The sequence below is a fragment of the Dermochelys coriacea genome, chromosome 15, assembly GCF_009764565.3.
Source record: "Dermochelys coriacea isolate rDerCor1 chromosome 15, rDerCor1.pri.v4, whole genome shotgun sequence".
Lineage (NCBI taxonomy): Eukaryota > Metazoa > Chordata > Testudines > Dermochelyidae > Dermochelys > Dermochelys coriacea.
Window position 1 is genome coordinate 23,906,497 of NC_050082.1, and position 21,365 is coordinate 23,927,861.

Below are 21,365 nucleotides of genomic sequence, written 5' to 3' on the forward strand. Positions count from 1 at the left end.
TGCCAGCTAGTGCTGTGTGCAGATTATAGGCACCATGGATTGCCAGGTGTCTCTGTGCCAGTCAGCAGGCAGACAGCTGTGAGCTGCAGATGCAGTAGCTACTGGATCATCTTGCCCAAGAAGGAGCAAATGGCAAAAATCTAGCCAGGCACGGTCCACCCTTGAGAGGACAGTCTGTCTAGGCATTGAGAGAGTTGGCCTTGCTGAGCGCCATCCCAACATTATCTGTTAGCCTTTTAGTTTTGAGTTTGGCGATTCCTCCTGGGCCTTGCATATTGTAGGTAGACTTTTATACTGGGCTAAATATGCAAGAAAGGGGCAACCCAAAGAGCCATGTATTTTTTTGCAGCATGTTTCTCTTTGCCCTTTTCTGGAACTTCATTTGTTTGTGTTTGCAAACAAACTTTCCCCTTCCTCTCTCTCCACTTGCTGGATCCAGAAGTGAAGTCACAATCCTCTGCTTATGGCATCACACACGATCCCCGTGAAGTGTCTCCACTGGGGGACCAGCAAGGGGAGACAATCCTTTGTTAATGAAGAGAGTGACAAGGAACCTTGTTAGAAACGCACAGAGAAAATGTTAGGTGAGTATTATCGTTAGGGGAGAAGACTGTCCTTTCCAGAGACTGATGTTTCTGGTTCATCTCTGGAACAAGTACAGCCCAGGCAGGCAGCAATGCAATCTCTCCACACTGAATCCACCTACTTGCCTCACCCCAGATGGCCCACATCTGGGGATGACAGGACAGTTCCTTCTCTCCCATCTCTCTAGATTCTCTCTCTGTCTGTCTGTCCGTGGCCTGTCTGATCCCCTTGCCAGTCAGTGTGCCGTTTGCGCTGGTGGTTTCTGTGATGTGGATACCGTTCCACTAAGAACAAGCCTGCTGCACCAACTCAGTTCACAGTGGCCACTTAATAGGCAAGGGACAATGGGGGGGGGAAGGGGGGAATGAGACCACACCACACCAAGGCACCTTTTAAAATCTCTGCATGTTTTCTTCACTTGGAAGGAGTCCCTCTCCCAACTCCATCTGGACTGGCTGCATATTTACTAGCACCTCGATTCCACTCTGTGATTTCAGTTAGGGCTCTTCACACCTGTTTTTTATTTTGCTGTACTCTAGTTGCAAGAGCGGTGAGCCAGGCTGCAGCTTGCAGCTGGTTTATTGTATTGTAATTCAAATGCAAACCAATGTGATGGCCCCACGCTGGGCCAGACTAGCCTTTGAGTGTCAGGGGGAGCCTGTGAATATTGGGGATGAGACACTGGCCACTCAGAGTGAGGGTGGAAATACCAGGGCTGACTCTGCTCTCATCTCCCTCATTTTACGCTGGTGTAACACCATGGATTTCAGTGAGTTGCTCTTGGCCTTATGCTGGGGTGAGTGAGGTCAGAAGCATACCCCTGTTGTATCTGGAAATTAGAGACAGGGAAGGGGTTGCTATAAAATTCCCAGAGCCAAGTCTCACCTCTGCACCCAGCCAGCTGTCTGCTTTTCCTCTAAGCATTGCTTGGGTGTTAGCTTGGTGGAGCTTATCCCTGCCTCAGCTGCTCTGGGGGTATTTTTCCCTTCAGCATCCCCTGGAGTGGGAAGGGGTGTGCCAGGAATATGTTTTATCTGTATCTCTCAGCAGGCCATGGCTGTGGGGCTGTCTAGTGGATAGAGTGCTGGACTGGGGCTGGAGAGACTTGGGTTCTATTCCTGGCTCTGCAGTTGACCGACCTTGCCCAAATAATTTAAATGCTCTGTGCCTCAGTTTCCCCTCCTGTAAAATGGGGGTCATGATACTGACCTCTGTTGTAAAATTCTCTGAGCTCTATTGATGAAATGTGCTGTGTACGAGCTGCATGCTGGTGATGGTATTACTCTGCCTAGTGAGGAAGGCTCCTTTTCTGTATGATTCAGTTATATTGGGGTGATGTCAGCTGAATTAGTTCCAGATCACAACAATGTGAGAGGAGAATCCGTCCCATTGCACCCACACGTCCTGCAGCCCCTGGAATAGTTTGAAACTCATCCTGGTTTGCTGGGCAAATTTTCATTTGTCAGGTGAGCCTTCTGGGGCTGGTTAGTGGACGGTTAGCAGGGGCTGGTTAGTGGATGACTGCAGATGTGAGCTCCTTTTTTGATTCTGGGACCAAACCTGTAAAAGTGCTCACATGCAAATCAGCTCTTCTGTGTGGGTGTGCAAGGAATTTCCACACCTATGATCTGCATTTGCACTTTTGGGGCTCTGCCCTGGGATGATGTAGGGAATAGATAGTTATAAATCTTGGGAAACATAATAAAGCCCTTGCATTTGCTGGATGAGAGTCGAGGTGAGCTGTCAGCATGGCATGTGGGGGATTAGTGAGGCATCTCCCATCACAAAACATTATAAGTGCATCCAGCTGTGGACAGGCATCAGCGTGAGAGGGTTATGGGCTTTGCTGTCAGAGAGGGGCCCGTATCAGCCCCCTCGATCTAAATACCCCAAAAGTTGTAATCCTGATCCAAATTTGGCAATTTATAGTGCACTTAACGGAAACCCAGTCCTCAGGCTGCCCAGCCCGGGGAGTGTTTGAAATTCAAATCCCAAGCTTGTGGCTCTAGCCCATCTCTCAGGTGAACGTGCTTCAAGAAGGATTTTTTCCACTCTGCTGTGTGCTGGTGCTCCCAGTGCTAAACCCTTCTAGGCAGCAGTGGAATTTTATTCCCCCCACCTTCTAGCCCTCTTGAATGCTTAAAATTCTATGTTTTGTTAAGTGTGTATAAAAATGCATCTCTGCAGCCCCTTATACAGCCAGGTGTTTTGCTTTATGTGATCAGCACTGGGTAACTTCAGCAGCCTAAAGCGATCCAGACTTATCAGGCTGTTAGTACCAATCACTGAGAAGCCTGGCTTTGCTAGGAATAGAGCTTTTGACTGAGTATGTCCATCTTTTATTTAGCTTCCCCGCCCCCCTGCAGTGAACCCCGGCTCTTTTCAGGCCTGATTAATTAGTAACCACTGAGCACACGATGACGCATGTTCCTGCTGTCCTAGCAAGTGCCAGGTAGTTTGGCCGGGGAGTGGGGATGTGTGTTGTACTGCGGAGGGGAGAGGGAAGCTAGCAAGGGAAGGAGCTAAGGGCAGCTCAGATGTAATGATCACATGTTCGTGAGAGGATGAATCCTAGAAAGGGCATCTCTCTCTGTCTCTGCCTGCTCCCCCTCCCGCCCCCTCGTGCTGTGCTAGTGCTGAGATAATTGTACAGAATCCAACCGCCTGAAAAGTGAAAGAGAAGTCAGTTGCTACGGCGAGCAGGCGAAGGGCTCCTAAATGAACAAGCGCTGAGGACGAGGGGACTGCTGGGCAGCATGGAATAGGTTCCGGCGTCTGGATTGTTTTCTGCAGCTCCTCTGTGGACTGTGCAGGTTAAACTTAGCCAGCGGTGCCCTTTGCCTGCAGTGTTGTGTTGCGGATCTGGCAGCTCTGCTGCTTTTAACCATTTTTTTCCCCTGGCACCTGGGTGGGGGGTGTGTGGAAGAGGAGGGGGTGGTGGTGGTTGAGTTTAGCAGCAGTTTAAAAAAAACAGAACAAAAGGTTTTGAGCAGGGAGAAAAATGAAGCCTGGGACTGAAATTCAGATGGGTGAGAGAAATAACTTCTCTTCCTATCCCCTCCCCCCCTCTTCTTTGCAGAAAAAAGCAGAAGCGGCCCACAGGATCCTGGAAGGATTGGGCCCCCAAGTGGAACTGGTAAGTCATGTCTCACAATATGGGGATTTGGAGGGCAGCCAACTTCGGAGAGGTCTTGGAGACCAGTGCACCATCCTGTGTGTGTGTGTGTGTGTGTGTGTGTGTGTGTGTGTGTGTAAGCCATAAGAAGGAAGTGTTCTGCTGGCCAGAACATGTCAGTGGTATGCACCAAAGGAGGAAGCAAAGCGGATAGGATGAATAATCTCACGCGCGCGCGCACACACACGTGCACACACACACACCCCATGTAGTTGTGTTCTGGGAGCTGTAGCCTGTTTTCCCTGCTTCTACCTCAGACGAAGGCAGAATGGCGGGAGGGACTTACCCCAAACTTCATTGATGTCTGACACTGCCATTGTGAATCCGTGATGCTAATGTTTTCCTCCACCACGTTCCTGGTACTATGCATTCAGCACCTCAGTGGCTGGTGAAAATCAGGATGCCGTGTGTGGACGATCTCATTGTGGGTCCCCCTCCCCAGCGCAGTTATAATAGGATCGCATGGGGGAGGGGGGAGGAGAGGTGTCAGAAGAGCATGTTCCAGGGGTGCTAGTTCTAGATTGGAATGACCTGTCAGCAGTAATTATGTGAAATTGTAAGAGTCCAGTTCCAAGTCTCTCTCAGCTGCATGTCGTACTTGTGGGAGCAGTGAAAATTCAATCAGCGTTATCCATGGTTGCTGTCAAATTTCAACTGTCCCCTCCTATCTACCCAACACACCCTGCTCTGTCTCCAGCAAATGCAAGTGACTGTATGATTCCTGAGCTGAAGGTGAAAACAGCTCATTGCAGGGCACTGTTTTGGGGCTTCCCAGGGGAACTCCCTCAACACTATACAAAGGGAGCAGCTGGGTGTGGGGAGGATTGAGTCCTGTATCACGCTGAGCACCCTTAGCAAGATGCTGAGAACCCTTAGCACCTACTGACTGCAGCCTTGCACAGACCAGTACTTTTAGGTAAAGGGGTGTGTGTGTGTGTGGGTGTGTGTGTGTGTGTGTGTGTGTGTGTTGGAATCTGCCGGATGACTAGCCCTTGGGAAGATGGGGGCAGAGGGAGCTGTCCTTGCCAGTTTTTTAATTCAGAAGTATTTGGGGTAGCATGGCGTTAATCTCGTGTGTGTGTGTGTAATATATATATATATATATATACACAGAAGGTGTCGCAAGGAAGCTATTGTAGTCCCCAGGGAGTTAATCCCTTCAGAGTCTCTTTCTGCTTCTCAGGTTGGCTGTGTCAGGGCTCAGTGCTGGTCCTTTAAATGTGGTGTGTTTAAATAATAAATAAATGGCACCGGGTGGTGATTACTGGGGCCAAGCCTGTCTCTCTGTCCCAGCGTAATCACTGTCCGTTCCAGCCCCACTTCTGAGGGGGGCATGGAAACCTGGCCTGTATGGACATGCTGCAGAACGGGGCTTATGTTCTTTTCCCATCCCCCACTCTCTGCCGTGTTGTGATTAGCACAACAGGGCCCCAGCCACGCGAAGGGCCCTTGAGAAGCTACTGGGCCCCAAGAAAGGATGTTCATACGCAGCTACTCTTCTGTATCAGGAAGGAAATTACCTCAGGAAGGAGGTCGGAGCTTTCCATGCCTGCCTCGCTTGGTATTCCTCCTCTTTAGAAGCCCAGGTGATATAGGCACATGCAACAGTCCTAGGTGACCCTCAAACCTGAGAGTCTCTTGTGCCGCTCTGGGTCCCTTGGAGCCAGTTGCATGAGAAAGGGCTGCAGAATTTTCCTGAGTTCACTTGAAATACAGCTGCGAGAATTGCTCCTGGCTTCTCTGTGGGCATGGCGGTCTCACTAATATTTGTTCAAGAGTGCTCTGGTTACTACAGTCAAACAGAGGTGGTGACAGATAAACGTCTGCTTGATCAGAAGGCAGCTTGCCAGATGCTGATTGCTCAAAACAAGAGGTCACGGAGGAAATTGGTTAATCAAAACTGAGAGAGGCAGGAGGTCATACAAAACCTCGGATTGCAATCTGGGGCTGAGGGGAACATCCCGATAGCGTTAAGGTGTTAATGGCAGGGTTGAATCTAGAGCTCCACCTCCTCAAGGTAGCGATTGTTTTTGTTTCCCATCCTGGTGAGCAGACAGATGAACGTTGCAGTGCATTGGAGCTTTCATTTGACTTCATTTTCAAAAGGGTATCACTATAGCCAAGTCTCCCATAACAAATGTAACTGTCTTCTCGTTTTTTCAAGTGGATGTTCTCCAGAAGGAATAGGCTGTGCTCATCTTACTTTAGGGAAATGCTGATTTGGATCTGTCACACTTACTTGCTTCTCTGTCCAATTTGGTATTTACAAAGTCTCTTTCTGTGGGCTGTTTATGGCCGCAAGGAAAGACCAAGTTTGCTCAACCAGTGCACAATTAATTCTGAAGCATTTTACTGTTGGTGATCACCGATGAGATTATTGTATTTCTTATGGAGGGGGATGTATCTCTTTGTTTGATTGTGGGGATAGATTTAGGGTGATGTGGATATTGGGCAGATGAAAGTTTCTAGCCTATGAGCGTATAATAAGTGATGTGTTGAACTTGATGTTGGGGTTTTAGAGTTCCATATTTCTTAATGTTTGGGTTTCTTTTCAAGTGCTGTGTGGAATGGCATGTCATTAACTCAAAGCAACCTAAACTGTTAGTTAACAAAAAAAAATTGTGGATACAGTGTTGTTGTAGCTGTGTTGGTTGCAGGATACTAGAGAGACAAGATGGGTGAGGTAATAAGATATTCGATAGTGTCTCAAGTTTTCCTTATGGCAGTATAAGAAAAAGCAGCAGAAGTTGGTGACATTAATCAAACTGATGTATTTGCAAGGTTGTGTGTGCACTTGAATATATCCTAACCCATAAGCAGCCGAACCACCATTCCTCCCTCCCCTTCCAGCAGGAACTGGTGTTTACGTGCCTCATCAAACCCTTGTTGGTTCAATTTCAGTTTACCCAATCACACTGAAGAAAGGCATTTTCATTTATCAATATGTTTGCTCGCCCTTCGTTCCAGTCCCCATACAGGAGCTCATGGCAGAAGTGCGCTGTAAAGTCGCTCCAGCATTCCTGCAAAGAGAGCCCCTCCAGTGCGATGGTTGATCAGGAGGGACATGCTGATGGGATGCGACAGAGTCACCACTTGGGTTTTTCTCTTCCCAGTGCAGGCATTGATTCTAAGGATGGACTTACCCTCTCGAAGTTTCCTGGACTGAGTAGGACAGATGCCTGTTTCCCCTGCAGCTTTCCAAACTTGAATTAGTCAGCAGGCTCTTTGCCTGCACTTCAACAAGCAGATTTGGGTGGGTTAGTGTTAGAAATGTGCACTGGGGAAGGGAAGCTGCTGTTAACCTGGCTCCTGACTGGGTCATACCTGTTTTGTCTTGTAAGCCCTTGCGTTGCCAATCCTTGTAGCACATACATTGCCTGGGATACAGTTGTAGTCTGTTGCATTTCTGCATCATGACGTAGACCACCAGTACTGCCCCCAGCTTCAGTGAACTTCATTCCATTACGGGTCTGACTGCATCGAGATTGCTTTCCATGTTGTTACCATGGAAAACTGTGACGTGAGCCTGATGCCTTCCATAGCACAGGTGCAGTCAGCATGTTAGCGCCAAGATGCTATGACAGTGGGCACGTTTAAAAGAGTATGAAGTGTGATCCTCTAGCTGTCTCCTGCTTGCTGATCTATAGGGATTATTATTTTTCAATTTTACAAAATTTTTGTGTCTTTGCCCTCCTGGTGATATGATAATATGTGAGTTGTATTGACTCTGCCATGTGATTACAGAGCAGATGTGGAGGTCAACCTTTAAAAGAAGGGACAGGAACTTAAGAATGGCCATTCTGGGTCAGATCAATGGTCCATCTGGCTCACTATCCTGCTTGTGATAGTGGCCAGTGCCAGATGCTTCTGGCCTTCAGAGGTTTCGGGACAGCCAGAGCATGAGGTGGTGTCGCTGATCATCTTGGCTAATAGCCAGTGATGGACCTGACCTCCATGAATTTATCTAGTTCTTTTTTGAACCCAATTATACTTTTGGTCTTCACAATATCCCCTGACAAGGAGTTCCACAGGTTGACTGTGCATTGCATGAAGAAGTACTTCCTTTTGTTTGCTTACACCTGCTGCCTATTAATTTCATTGGGTGACCCATAGTCCTTGTGTCATGTGACCCGGTAAATAACACTTCCCTGTTCACTTTCTCCACCCCAGTCATGAGTGTATAGACTGCTGTCACACCCTCATTAGCTGTCTCTTTTCTAAACTGATCAGTCCCAGTCTTTTTAACCTCTCCTTCTCGGGAAGCTGTTCCATCCCCCTCATCTTTCTTGTTGCCCTTCTCTACACCTTTTCCAATTTTAATGCATCTCTTTTGAGATGGGGAAACCAGAACTGCACACAGTATTGAAGGTGGGGGCATACCACGGATTTATATAATGGCTTTATGATGGTTTCTGTTTTATTCATCTACCCCTTTCCTAATCGTTCCTAACATTCTGGGAGATGTTTTGACTGCCGCTGCACTGGAGCGGATGTTTTCAGAAAACTCTCCACAATGACTCCAAGATCTTTTTCTTGAGAGGTAACAGCTAATTTTGACCCATCGTTTTCTATGTATAGTTGGGATTAAGTTTTACAATGTGTATTACTTTGCACTTATCAGCACTGAATTTCATCGGCCATTTTGTTGCCCTATCATCCAGTTTATTTAGATCCCTTTGTAACTCTTCACAGTCTGCTTTGGACTTGCCTATCTTGAGTAATTTTGTATCATCTGCAAACTTTGCCAGCTCACTGTTCACCTCCTTTTTCAGACCATGTATGAATATTTTGAACAGCACAGGTTCCAGTACAGATCTTTTTGGGAACCCACTATTTACCTCTCTCCATTGTGAAAACTGATAATTTATTGTTGCCTTTTATTTCCTATCCTTTAGCCAGTTAATGATCCATAAGAGAACCATCTCTCGTATCCCATGACAGCTTACTTTGAATAAGAGACTCCTTTCAAAGGCTTTCTGACAGTCCAAGTACACTATATTGACTGGGTCACCCTTGTCTACATGTCTGTTGACACCCTCAAAGAATTCTAATAGATTAGTGAAGTATGATTTCCCTTTACAAAATGTGTGATTCGTCCTCAACATATTGTATTTATCTAAGTGTCTGATAATTTTGTTCTTTACTATAGTTTCAAGCAATTTGACTGATACTGCCAAGATCGCATCTGGAGCCTTTTTTAAAAAAAAGGCTTTGTTAGCTCCTTAAATCGTCCTCTGTACCAGATGACGTGAACGATAGGTTACATACCACAGTTAGTAGTTCTGCAGTTTCAAATTTGAGTTTCTTCAGAACTCTTGGGTGAATACCATCTGGTCCTGGTGACTTATTACTGTTTAATTTTTCTATTTGTTCCAAAATCACCTCTATTGACACCTCAATCTGGGACAATTCCTCAGATTCATTACCTAAAAAGAAAGGCCCACATCTCCCCCACATTCTCTGCAGTGAAGACCAACGCAAAGAATTCATTTAGCTTCTCCGCAATGGCCTTGTCTTCCTTGAGTGCTCCTCTAGCCCTCAACCATCGAGGGGTCATGTTTCTGCTTCCGATGTACTTAAAATTTTTTTTTTTGGTCTTAGTTTTTGAGGGGTTTTTTTTGCTAGTTGTTCTTCAATTCTCTTCTGGCTTACCTTATTATACGTTTACACTTAACTTGCCAGAGTTTATGCTCCTTTCTATTTTCCTCACTAGGATTTGATTTCCAGTTTTTAAAGGATGCCACTTTGCTTCTGAACTGTCTTTTATTCTCCTGTTTAGCTATGGTGAGTTTTTTATGGTTGTCTTACTGTTTTGTTTTTTTATTTGGCGTATACGTTTAGTACAGGGGCTGGATCTTTGAAAAACAAGCTTCTAGGACAGATAGTAGTAGTAGTAGCCTACTATAGACTGAAAAGGTCCATTGGATGGGTGTGGCAAGGTCTTAGATGCTGAAAAATCGTTGAGAGAGAGACACGCTGAGCCGATAGAACAGCCATTAGCCCAAGCCTTTCAAAGGCTGTGGGATGAGGAATCTGATAAACACAGGGCAAACCAGTCTTTTATCTCTTTGTCATGGCTCTTTTCATTGGTTTAATGTGAAACAAAATTACAGTCAACCCTCAGTTTAACCTCCATTACCATGGAGAGTGAACATGGCGGGTTTGTATTTAACCATGTTCAGAATACAGACTTCGACCATAAGCTATCCATCATGAGCACTCCTGGCTGTTTGACCACGCTTTGCCACAGATGTTAAATCAGATGGTTTAGTGAAACTTTATGGATAAATTGCCTGCACAGTTGGATAGTGTTTCTGTGGTTAGACAGAGATTGTGTTCACCAGTTGCTTTTTGTGGCTGGGCGATGGTTGGCTTTATTAACACAGTGTGGGGTGTGCTCACAGACCCTTATCTTTAGAATTAGCCCAGTGACTAGACATGTTGATTTGGTTATGATCCTGAATTCATGATGGTCTCTTTTGGTACTTGGGCTGCGTCTTGGTGCCATTCTCCAGCAATCTCTGGTGCACCAGTGGCTCTTGTGGCTTTCCCTGTTTCTCCTTCACGTTCTCTCGGCTGCCTGCTTGGGTACCAACTGGTTTATAAATGGTGTAAAACTGATTTATTTTTTTTTATGAAAAAAAAATCTTGTGTGCCAGCGTTTCTTATTCTTTCCGCTTGGCCGGTGTAATTTAGCTCCCTGGCTGAGATCCCCTCTGCGCCTCCCCTCCCCCCGCAGAAAGAAGTATCCTGTGCAGTGCATCATATGCTGTGGTGTACAAAGCACAGAACAGCCGCTCTTTTAACAAGACCAGTCCAGAGCAGAGAGGCCTGCCCTGTGGCCCAGGGCTTGGCACAGCCCTTCAGGTGGGGCAGGAAGGTAAGCAACAAAGGAAGAGTTTAAAAAAAAAAAAACAACCCACCTTGATCTGGGGAGGGTGGTAACTTTGTTATGGTGCCACACCCATTTACACCAGCTGGCTGTGTCATCTGCAAATGCTATCAGCCTCCACTGCTCTCTTATGGTCTCCCAGGGGCACATTTTGCTTCCTCTCCTGGCTTCTTCATCTCAGACTTGTCCCCAGGGCCTTTTGTCTTTATAATTCCAAATGGATACAAGGGCTCTCTTTCCCATAGTCACCTATTCCCAACCAATAAAAGCTCCATGTCTCATTCCAGTGGCTCTGGGCTAGGTGAGATGCCCTGAGCAACCAGAGGCAGGATGAGGGCTAAGGAGCAGGGTCAGCGTGGTGTGAGAGTGCTTGGAGCTGTTCCCACCACTCAAGGCTAATCAGGGCTGCCGGGTGCGGGAGGCTGGATGTCTTGTCCTGTGTCTCATCATCAGCTGCTCTCGTCTTAAAAAAAAAAAAAAAAAAAAAAAAAAAAAGGAAGATTCAAGGCCTATTCTGTCTGGTGCTGAGAACCCAAAGCTCCCAGGAAAATCAGACCTAATCCTGAAACGGGGAGGAGTTTGTAATGGCATTCCTTATTTTTGGCGTTTCAGCCAAGTCCTAAAAGCAGAGCATTCCCCTGGGGTGGTGGGACTGTGCAGCTGAGATGACTCTAGGGCGCAGGGTGCTGAGGTCTGGCAGCTGCTGGTGATCTGGGCAAAGGTTGAAGGATTTTCGATACGTTTTGGTCCCATCAGGAGTTTGGCCTGAGCTGATCCAATGGAAGGAAATGCTGAGAAGAGGCCATTTGGATCGATTGCTTTAAGGCGGAGATGCGCATCAGCCAGAAATCCCAGTTCTGACCTCTCTGAAATTTTGGGGAAGTTGGATTCCAGATCTGGACTGGACAGTCTGGGCCCAGCTCTAGTCAAAGTCAGCAAGCGTCTGCTGGGGTGTGGTATGACCAGAACTTTGTGATAAATGTATTTCATGCCCCTAAGCCAGGGCTTTCATCATCTCAGAAAGATTTACCCATGTCCCTTATCTGGGAAAGGCCCACATGCACTCATGCCTTACTCACTAGTGCACAGTTAATCTAGGTTATGCCTCCGGCATGACCATGAATAGCCATGGTGCGACTTCGGTGACTCCCCGTCCATGGATGACAGGTGGCAGTGCTTGACATGACCATTAATCCCGAAGGCATAGGATTTAGTGACTGACTACATGCCATCCTGCAAGAGCTCCTTCCCTCCCAGAATCTCTAAGCACTTTATACACGCTAATGGATGAAGGGTTAGGGGTCACCTCTGGAGGAGGTGGCAAGTCCTCATCCCACTGATAGAGAAACTGAGGCACAGCAGTTAAGCAGTTTGCCCAAGGTTGCAGTGTGGGTGAGAGAGAGCCAGGAATAGGACACAGATCTCCTGACTCACCACTGCGTGATCTAATCACTAGGCAGTGCAAGGACGGGTGGCCCAGTGGGTAGGGCTCTAGCTTGGAACTTGACACCTGGGTTCGGTTCCCTTTTCTGGCACGGATTTCCTGTGTGACCCTGGATTGAGTCACTTAGTGTCTGTGTGCATCAGTTCCCCATTGGTAACACGGGGAGAACAGCACTGCCCTGCCTCCCATGGGTGTTGTGAGGATAAGTACATTAAAGATTGACGTGCTCCGATCCAATGGTGATAATCCCGAGACGGACCAAATCCCAATGCAGTTGGAACCCGAGGGCTCTGTCTGTCTTTTGAGTGGCACCAGCATCTGACCCTCCCTGTGGCTGGCTCCCTCGGAGGCTAAGGCAGCTTTCCTTGAGTAGACAGAACAATTTGCAGCACACACTGTTTTTCCCCCCGCCCCTTTCTCCTATCCTCCCCCGTGTCATATGTTCCAAGGTGCACTGCATTTTCGGTAAGTGAATAACACTCAGCTCCCCCCACCTCCCCGTGCTGTGCTGTATGGTGTTTATATGGATTACAGAGCAAATTGCTTGTTCTTAGCCAGCTCAGTTGAGTGCTGCCTGCCTCCCACGGGCTGATCTTGGATGCCCGCTGACTCAAGCCGCATTGCTGTGTGTTTGGGAAGAAGCAGCACCTCCTGTATGAAAGGAGAGGAACAGAATGGGGCGGGGGGCCGTGAGAGATGGCACTGAGCCCAGAGCATTGGAGCAGAATGGACTACGCTGGCGTATCTCTCTAGGAGCTGAAAGTCCACGCTGATACAGTAGCATTTCTGACAGGTTGAAGTTTCTAAATGTCAGACTGTACATTTATGCCTTCATTTTTCTTGTTTATTTCAGCCATTATACAACCAGCCTTCAGACACCAGGCAGTACCATGAAAATATTAAAATGTAAGTATGTGGCAATGAAGTCTATTTGAAATGTCAGGTTATGCATTAGGCTGGAGCAGAAGAGATGCTCGCCTGCCCCCAGATCCCATTTTCCATTAAGGCTGAAAAGAAATCGTGTGTACCCTTTTAGTGATATTGTGTTCCTGCCATTGGTACCCAGAGCATTCAAACGTCTTAAAAAGTACATCAGTCAGGAAGAGCAGAGTTTGTGGGATGGTAAAGGTACCATTCGATTTGTGTGGCGAGGAGTGGGGTGGGGGGGAAACTTGGCTGTCTCCGGGGGGAGGGAGTTTTAAATGAGTTGGTTAAGGAGGATGGCGGCGTGGTGCATTTTATATACGGGAGAATGTATTTTTAAAAAGGATGAATGGGGGCAGAAGTTGGAGAGCCCAGGTGGCGTCAGTGGCTGCTCGGAACCTCTTTGGCCAGCTGAGGAAAGCTGCGCTAGGAGGAAACGGATCCTCTGCAAGCAAGATTTGGAAACCGTGCTCTGCTGCTTAGCCATTGCAAAGGGGGAGAGCGAATGTGTAATGCTAGTCCCTAAGTTCACCCTGCTTCCCTCAGGTGTGTAATACGACCCAGGAGAGGACTGGGAAGAGCTTCATCTCAAATTTACAAAAGTAAGAGATCAGCTCAGATCCTCTTGAATTGATGGCCAGGTTACACCCTTGGACGAGCAAGTGTGGTTGAAACTTGGCAGAATGGGGGAGGGGAAAAGGAAGTATCTGTACTGAGCACCATGTCAGAGTATTATTTGTAGCTTTTCAAGAGCCTGCACTCCTTAATCACCTTTCTAACCTTCCTGTGCTGTTGAGTCTGACTGTGTGGATTCTTCTTTGAGCTCCCTTGTCTGATTGACAGCCTCAAGTCCAGGTATATTTCAGAATGAAATGTAAGTGCAGTTTTGTTTGACACATGCTGAGGTATGAAATTTCATAAACTGTCAACTTTTTTTAATGTGTTTTCGGGAAGGATAGATTGAAGGGAAAAGTTGGACATTATTTTAAAGTGTCTCTTCTGTCAATAGGAAAGGGTACTTGTGGCACCTTAGAGACTAACAAATTTATTTGAGCATAAGCTTTCGTGAGCTACAGCTCACTTCATCGGATGCATTCAGTGGAAAATTCTGTCAATGAGGCTGTAATGAATGTTTAATAACAGATTATTACAAAGATATTTACCAAGTTTTAATAATCCTGTTGTCAATTACTTATCTTTTAAACATCAATAAATGATTTGATAAACAATTGATATTTAGTGACTACATTGAGTTACTACAGATTGAATATAACATAAACTTCTAGATTTATCAATTGAAATTAAAAAGGTTCACATGTGGTCTAACAGTTCTTGTCTGGGTTGGTTCTATACAGATGATTACTTTCAAATCACCCAGTTGTGCCGACGTGGGATACACCTGTTCTAGTACCGAGCATACCAGCCATTTCCTAATATTCTGTGGCTTTCAGTGGAATGTTAATAAACGCCAGGCGAGTTGAAGTAAAGGAGTTAGCATAGAGCTTCTTTCTTATTACAGGATTCAGGATGTAGTTAAATGTGCTATGAACTGACCTGATTTCTAGGCATTTAATTGGTGTTCATTTCTGTGGTATCCATAAAGGGAAAGGATTGTCCAGTGGGGAGAATGGTAGTCTGGGAATCAGGAGACCCAGGTTCAAGTCCCTTTTCCATCACAGATTTCCTGCATGACCGTAGGCAACTCACTTAAGGTAAAATGTCCAAAAGCACCTAAGTGGTTTAGGAGCTGAGGCCCCATTGAGTTTTTGCCTTTCTGTACCTCAGCTCTCCATCTGTGAAATGGGGATGATAGCACTGCCCTGCCTCACACGGGTGCTGTGAGGATCAATGTGTGGCGTTCAGACTCTGTGAGAATGGGGACATACAAGTGCCCTAGACAAAGAGTAGCAAAATGCTTCAGAGGCATTAACAAATGAAGCACCCCCCCGGAATAGGGAAATATTATCCCTATTTCTCCGGTGCGGAAATTGAGGCACAGAAATTAAGTGCCTGAGGTCAGATCAGAAGTCGGTGGTAACTCAGGATCAGAACTCATGTTTCTTAACTAAAAAGCTATCCTTTCTCTCCTTGATTTTAAGTTGCAGAGTAGCAGCCATGTTAGTCTTTATTCGCAAAAAGAAAAGGAGTACTTGTGGCACCTTAGAGACTAACAAATTTATTTAAGCATAAGCTTTCGGATGAAGTGAGCTGTAGCTCACAAAAACTTATGCTCAAATAAATTTGTTAGTCTCTAAGGTGCCACAAGAACTCCTTTTGATTTTAAGTGTTACTCTGGATTTCTTTACTTAGTTTAGCCTCTTCTCCAATGATTGAGAAGTCTTGGCTGCCTTCAGCAGCTTTCAGAAACATGGATTATCTTTAGATCTCAGATTTTGTACAAACATAGTTAATTTTTCAAGTTCACGTTTGCTTACCCTCACCTTCTGCCTAAATAGCTTCACTTCTGACTTTTGCACCCAAAGATTAATTTCCAGAATGATGGATCCATGCATACGTTGTCAATCACAGCCCATTCGTATTGACCAAGAGCATCCCTACTGATTAAGTGGGATCAGAAAACGTGTGGCTTTGATAATGCGTTTACCTCTGTTGATCATCACTCAAGCTTGGCAAGCATTGCCAGAACCCTTCTGCAAGTACTCACTTGGATTTTTAGGTGTCTGTGCTGTGGCTTGTTCTCCAGTCGGTTCACGTTAAGCAAATGTTCTGGCCATTGGGTTTAATGAGCAGGGGGATTTGCAAAGGAAACTCTTTGCCATGAGTGAACACAAATGGTTAAAGCCACAGGTACTGATGCTCAAAGTGAAAGGTTTTTTTACCAACATCCAGTTGGGGAACAGGAAGAATTCTGTGGGATATACCTGACCAGTGACAATGGATGGGCAGCTGGAATTTTGAATTGTATGCCCCCAGCACACTGCATTCAACTGGGGAGTTATTAAAATGTAAGGAAATGGATGCGTGCTCATGGATGTTCCAGGGGAAGGAAAAGAGGCTGTATTTCTCAGATGAATTACACATTGGGAATTATTTATGTGGCTGTAATTCCTGTTCATAATTTTCCTCTGGCGTTCAGGTGTTGGGAAGTACAAAGCAGCAAAAGGAGAATAAAATGCTAGGGAAGGATCCTTCGCAGGAAGGATGCTGCTACCTGGGGGTCTGTATTCTCTGAAAGTTCACCTAGGGCTATATAGCTTAGCAGAGATCCATTCTGCAATGGGATGTTGTTGCTTATTTTGGGAATGAAGTATTAAGCTATATCCAGCAATGAGCTCCATGCAGGCAGATCCCTGTACCTGTTCAGAGCTTATCACAGGTCCAGAATGTCACTTTCTTTCTGATAGATATGTTGCATCAGATTCAGTGTTCTTATTGGTTTTCGCTTTGCTTTGCTTTGCCACCATTTAAACATGATTGTCTCGAGCCTATGGAAAGCTGTATCAAACAGCGTATCTAAAGTGACACTGTCAAATTGATAGCTAGTCAATTGTGAAAAGAATGGGTTAAAAGTAGTTCCAGATATTACACCTGCCCCTAAGTCTCCCTGCCAATTTCTGTGCGTTTACAATCCCATTTTCTTAGTATTTAAATGATTTTCCCTCCCCTCTTGCTTTGTAACAGACCCACACAAACAGGGGTAACTAACTAGCTGCCTGTACAGGGGAACAGTGAAACTGATGATTAAATACAAAGTGCTGTCAAATACACAGAATTGAACACTGAAAAGAGAGAAAATGGTGTTCTCTGATCTTTCGTTCCTAGTCATCTTAGAGATTACTTATAGCCATAGTGGGTAATATATTTCCAGGTAGCAGTGTACAGGTTTTGCTGTTACTGTGTTTTTTTTTTTTAAACATTAATGGTGTCCTTTAATGAGGGTTTTTTTATTATGGGTTTGATTGTCCTGCCCCCAAAACTTACTGTGTTATGATAAGCAAAAGGAGACCTTAAGGCAGGCAAGTAGGTTTGGGGTTTATGCTCATAGTGATTTGGTTCTGCAAAAATCTGGAAAATAAACCTTAACATTTAAATTAAAAACATCAATCCCCTCCTTTCTGGCCTATCACAGAAACCTCCCAATTAGCCATTTCAGCTGGTTATCAAAGCCAGTGAATGCACTCTTGGATCTAGGTCAGCATAAGGACCTGAAGCCCTCTCTGTTCCAAATGCAGTCTTTTTAACAGTGGTCCCATCTGGAAGGTCTTGTTTTCTAGATTGTCTTGGTTTACATATTTGCTTTGTTACCTGTTGTTGAATGTGCAAGGAAATTGGCAGGTCACAATCCTCCCATTGTTTCTGTGCCCCAGCCTGGAGTTAAGGGATGTAAAACCAAGGCCTCAAACCCACTCCTGGTACTAATGATCCCAGGACACTTTTTGCAAGAAGAGAGCATGTTAAGCCACAGCATCTTGACCAGATTCATTTTGATGCTGGTATCCTGGCGATGGCTCTCTTGCTGTTTTGGTTGGAGACCTTCTTCTTCTTCCTTCCCCACTCCTCTTAAAATTGGTGTGTAGTTTTGCTAACAAATAACAGCTGCCATCTTCCACCCCAGAGGTGGCTGAATTACAGTGGGAGGTGAAGTGATCCTCACAGAAGAGTCCTCAGGGAGACGTCTTCAGGATGAAGGACAGGATAGAGTTGGAAGGTAGCATTACAAAGGTACAACAGTTTCCCTCAGACTGAAGTACAATGGGGTTATCTAGTCCTGTGAATAATTTCACTTTAAGTAGAGGTTTGCTGTAACCAGAGCTACAGCTAGCCTATGCTGGGAAATAATCTGGGATGACCATTCTCCTGAACTATCAACAGGATTTCACTATAAACTAGTTCTGCTGTGTTAAACACAGAAGGACACCCTGTGTAACAAGTTTCATGCCCGGCCCTGCAAGGACAGTCTAGCACTTTTTTCTCTAAATATGCAGATGGTTTTTAATTTATAGTGATTCTTTTTTTGCTTGCAATTGGACAAGTTCTGTTGTCAGTTACGCTCCTCCTACTCCATGGAAGCCAATGTTTTGCAGAGGGGTAAAACAAAAAGCAGGATTCCCCCTTTACCCCCCCCCCCAAAATTTGTGCTTCTCTATAGTAGTGTTCTTTGGATGCCAACACTTGTTTAATTCTTACTGTTTGGTTTGCTTCCTGATTGGGGCTTTTCACTTATGTTAATAAAACAGACTTGATAGTTCTACCCTTCTTAAAATGTTACCAGTGTCTTTTTATTTTCCTGAAGCTTGGTGTTGGGTCTTTTCCTTTGTACAGTGAACGTTAATTTCATGCCAGTGTTCGCAATTTCAAAAGCTTTTAAGTCTTATTTAACTGCTTTGCCATGTTCTGTTCCCCTTCTGCTTGGGTCCATTTTGGTTCACCTATATATCAGACTTTCGAGCAAAGACAGTTAATTTTGTGTGCTACATCTGCTGTGAGGTCTAAGGCACTGTCAAGCAGGTTATGCCTAAGACTTGTGACCTACCTCAGAAATCTTTACAAGCTGCTGGGAGGGAATGTCCTTCAGGTGCTAAATATCTGATTTGTTAAAGGAAAATACCTGCTGCTCTGTCAATGGGAAAGGAGAAGTAAAAGCGCAATAAAAATTAAAATAGCCCCATTTTAATGAGATCCTCTGCAGAGGCTTTTCCCACTGGCTCCTCAGCAATTTGGCACTAGCGATTATTTTCGTCATTTTAAAACACAACATTGACAGCTCAATTTTACTACACAGTGCTGACAGTCTTCTTCACAACATCCTGTCGGCCCGGAAGGCTATTTGAAGGCTATTTAAAAGGTCCTGAATCGAGGCTTGGGGAAAAGAGAGCCCAGAAATTAGTGACTCCATATACAATGGGCTTCAGAACAATCTTCTCATTCCTTGCTTCAGACATTGCTGAAACAAGGCAGCAAACCTACTGGAGACCTAATTCTGCAGTAATCGCATGCAATCTCATCTGTGTTGGTTCTTTCTAATGTAGCTTTGTGCCAGATTTAACCTCCTGTAGCACCTTTGCAATATTCTCTGACTCCTAGCACCAAAGGATTTAACTACAAGATATCCACACCAGGAGGATCAATTACCTGCTGTCCGCTGGGGGAACCTTTACCTTTACTACAGTAGACTCCCACCAGTCAGTCAGGAAAAACAGCCCACCACCACTTTTCCCCTGAAGGACCAAGTTTATATCATGGTTTGCATAAAGGGCTCCGTAGTTTGGAGCAAAATATCAGCCCCCCCCCCCATTCAAGGCTTTTTCATCCCCTTTCTTTCCCGTGTGCTTGTACTAGTGCAGAAGTATTAGCTTGTGATGAATTATTCAATGATGGAGAATCACATTTCAGCCCCCAGCTTGTTGTTCCTACCAAGCCTGGTGCTTACTCTTTATGGAATACTTTGAACAGGCCAGCACTGAAACAAACAGCATGGGCTTCAGGAGAAGACAAAGTGGGGTAATGCCGGGGTGTCTTTTATGGCTGGAAAGGCTGCTGCTGAAGAACTACAGGAAGGGTTGCACTTGATTTTTGTCTTCAGCCCAAAGGTGCAAAAAGAACCTAAATTAAATCTCCCAGGACACCAGGCATGGAGAGAACAGCTGCCAAAGCAAGTTATTCAAGCATGTTCAACATTAAAAAAAGGATTGGATACCAGGCTGGGGCATAAACATTGTGTGGCATGCAGGGAGTTGCACTCGGGAACCTCCGAGGGCCCTGACACCCGTAATACCAATCTGCCTGTTATGGCATTCCCTCATCGCCACGGACCACAGTAATGCCAAACGCAGCGTATAAACTTCCAGGAGGATTAGTGGTTCAAGCCCTTTTCTGCTATTCACAGATAAAAGCTGTGATAACTTGGGACCTCTGCAGCCAAGTGCACTTTGTATCTGCAAGGATGTGATTCAAAAAATGGTGATGTGATTGGCAACCCACTTACAGTATCTTTCCCTTGACTAGCGTCACTGGGCGCAAACAGTACCTATAGCACATGGAATGCATTACAAGTGCCTTACAGCAACTCCAGAGAGATTTGCCTCTGTCGTTTCAGGCTCCTGTTTTATTTTGTCATTAATGGTGATAATAACACTGTTAACTTAGTGGGGCCTAAGTGCCCTGGAATAAATTAATAGGAAAACGGACACTCTGGATAATGGAACCTTTTCTTCCCTCTCCCCTCACAAGGGATTCTGAATGTTTTACGTGGAGCGTTGCTTCCCCACTTCATTGCGGTTAAGGGCTGTGATGTGACCGTGGGTAAATAGGGATATACCCTGCTAATATGGTCCCATCTCGGAGCAGGGGCAAGGAAATAGATGAGTGGGATGCTACATGCAACCTGTAATGCACCTTCTGCCCTCTCTGATACATTTGATCAAGCGTCACTCACACCTTTGTAGGTATAAAGGTAGCCTGTTTCCGCACTCTGCCCTCTAAGCATGTGAGCTGGGGCGTGGTAAGCTACACAAAGTACTGGCACTGCGTCTGATGTGACTGGGTACCAAAAGGAACTGGGACAGCAGCAGAAACACAAGCCAGCAGGAAGCAAACCAGCCTTTTCTTTACATACAAGCTATTCCCTTTTCCTTGGCTGCTGGTTAGTTTCAATCTCTGAGCGTCTCAGTCTTGCAGCGTGGATTCCAATGATTGAAGACCCCCAGACTCCCTGGTTTGTTCAGCTCAAGTCGTAATCCGGCTTCTGCCTTTGTCCCTGGGCTCTACAACAAATGTCACTGTATAATCAGGCTGCAGCAGTTAATTCACCCTTACTGCCATACATCTTGGCAGGCTTGATCCCTACCTCTGTTTATACTGACTATTTGATGAAAAGGATTCCTGTGTAATTAAACACCTGAGATTAGTTTTGATGAAATAACAAAAATCCTTTGTCTCTTGTGCTGGCTCAAACTTCTGTGCAGGCAGATTTGGCCAGATCTGTATAGTACCTCAGACTTGTGATAAGAATTACAGCTACGCACAGGAGTTTTGGGGCGGGGGTGTGGGGGATGCGCGCACAAAATGTGTTAAGGTTACAACCTGGTTGACTCTAGCCAAGTAATTCATGTGGGCTCTGGCCAAATAACTCAAAAGTCAGGCTGATGGATTCCCTCCTCCATTGTGAAAGCCCAAAATGAAAACAACCGCATGTCAAGCGGGTTAAGGTGAAAGTATCCACTTTAACTGAGTTTCTTTGCTGCCCTTGGTTTGCCTAGAGAGCGAGAGGTGGGGTTTTGTTTTGTTTTTAAATTATAGTACTTAGTGATTATGGGACCAGTTCTGGAACACTTACTCATGCATACAAGTAATCACATTGAAATCAGTGGGGCTACCTGGGTGAG

General features: G+C 45.5%; 1 protein-coding gene across 37 annotated transcripts in view; it reads left to right on the plus strand.

Annotated features, from left to right (window-relative positions):
- The window catches only part of NCOR2 (nuclear receptor corepressor 2), a 419,584-nt gene that overhangs the window by 219,073 nt on the left and 179,146 nt on the right, over positions 1 to 21,365 (plus strand). For all 37 annotated transcript variants that reach the window (XM_038372887.1, XM_043497676.1, XM_043497682.1 and 34 more), the window contains 2 exons: positions 3,665 to 3,721; positions 12,950 to 13,002. In XM_038372887.1, coding sequence (XP_038228815.1) covers positions 3,665 to 3,721; positions 12,950 to 13,002 — 110 coding nt within the window. The remainder of the gene's footprint in view (positions 1 to 3,664; positions 3,722 to 12,949; positions 13,003 to 21,365) is intronic.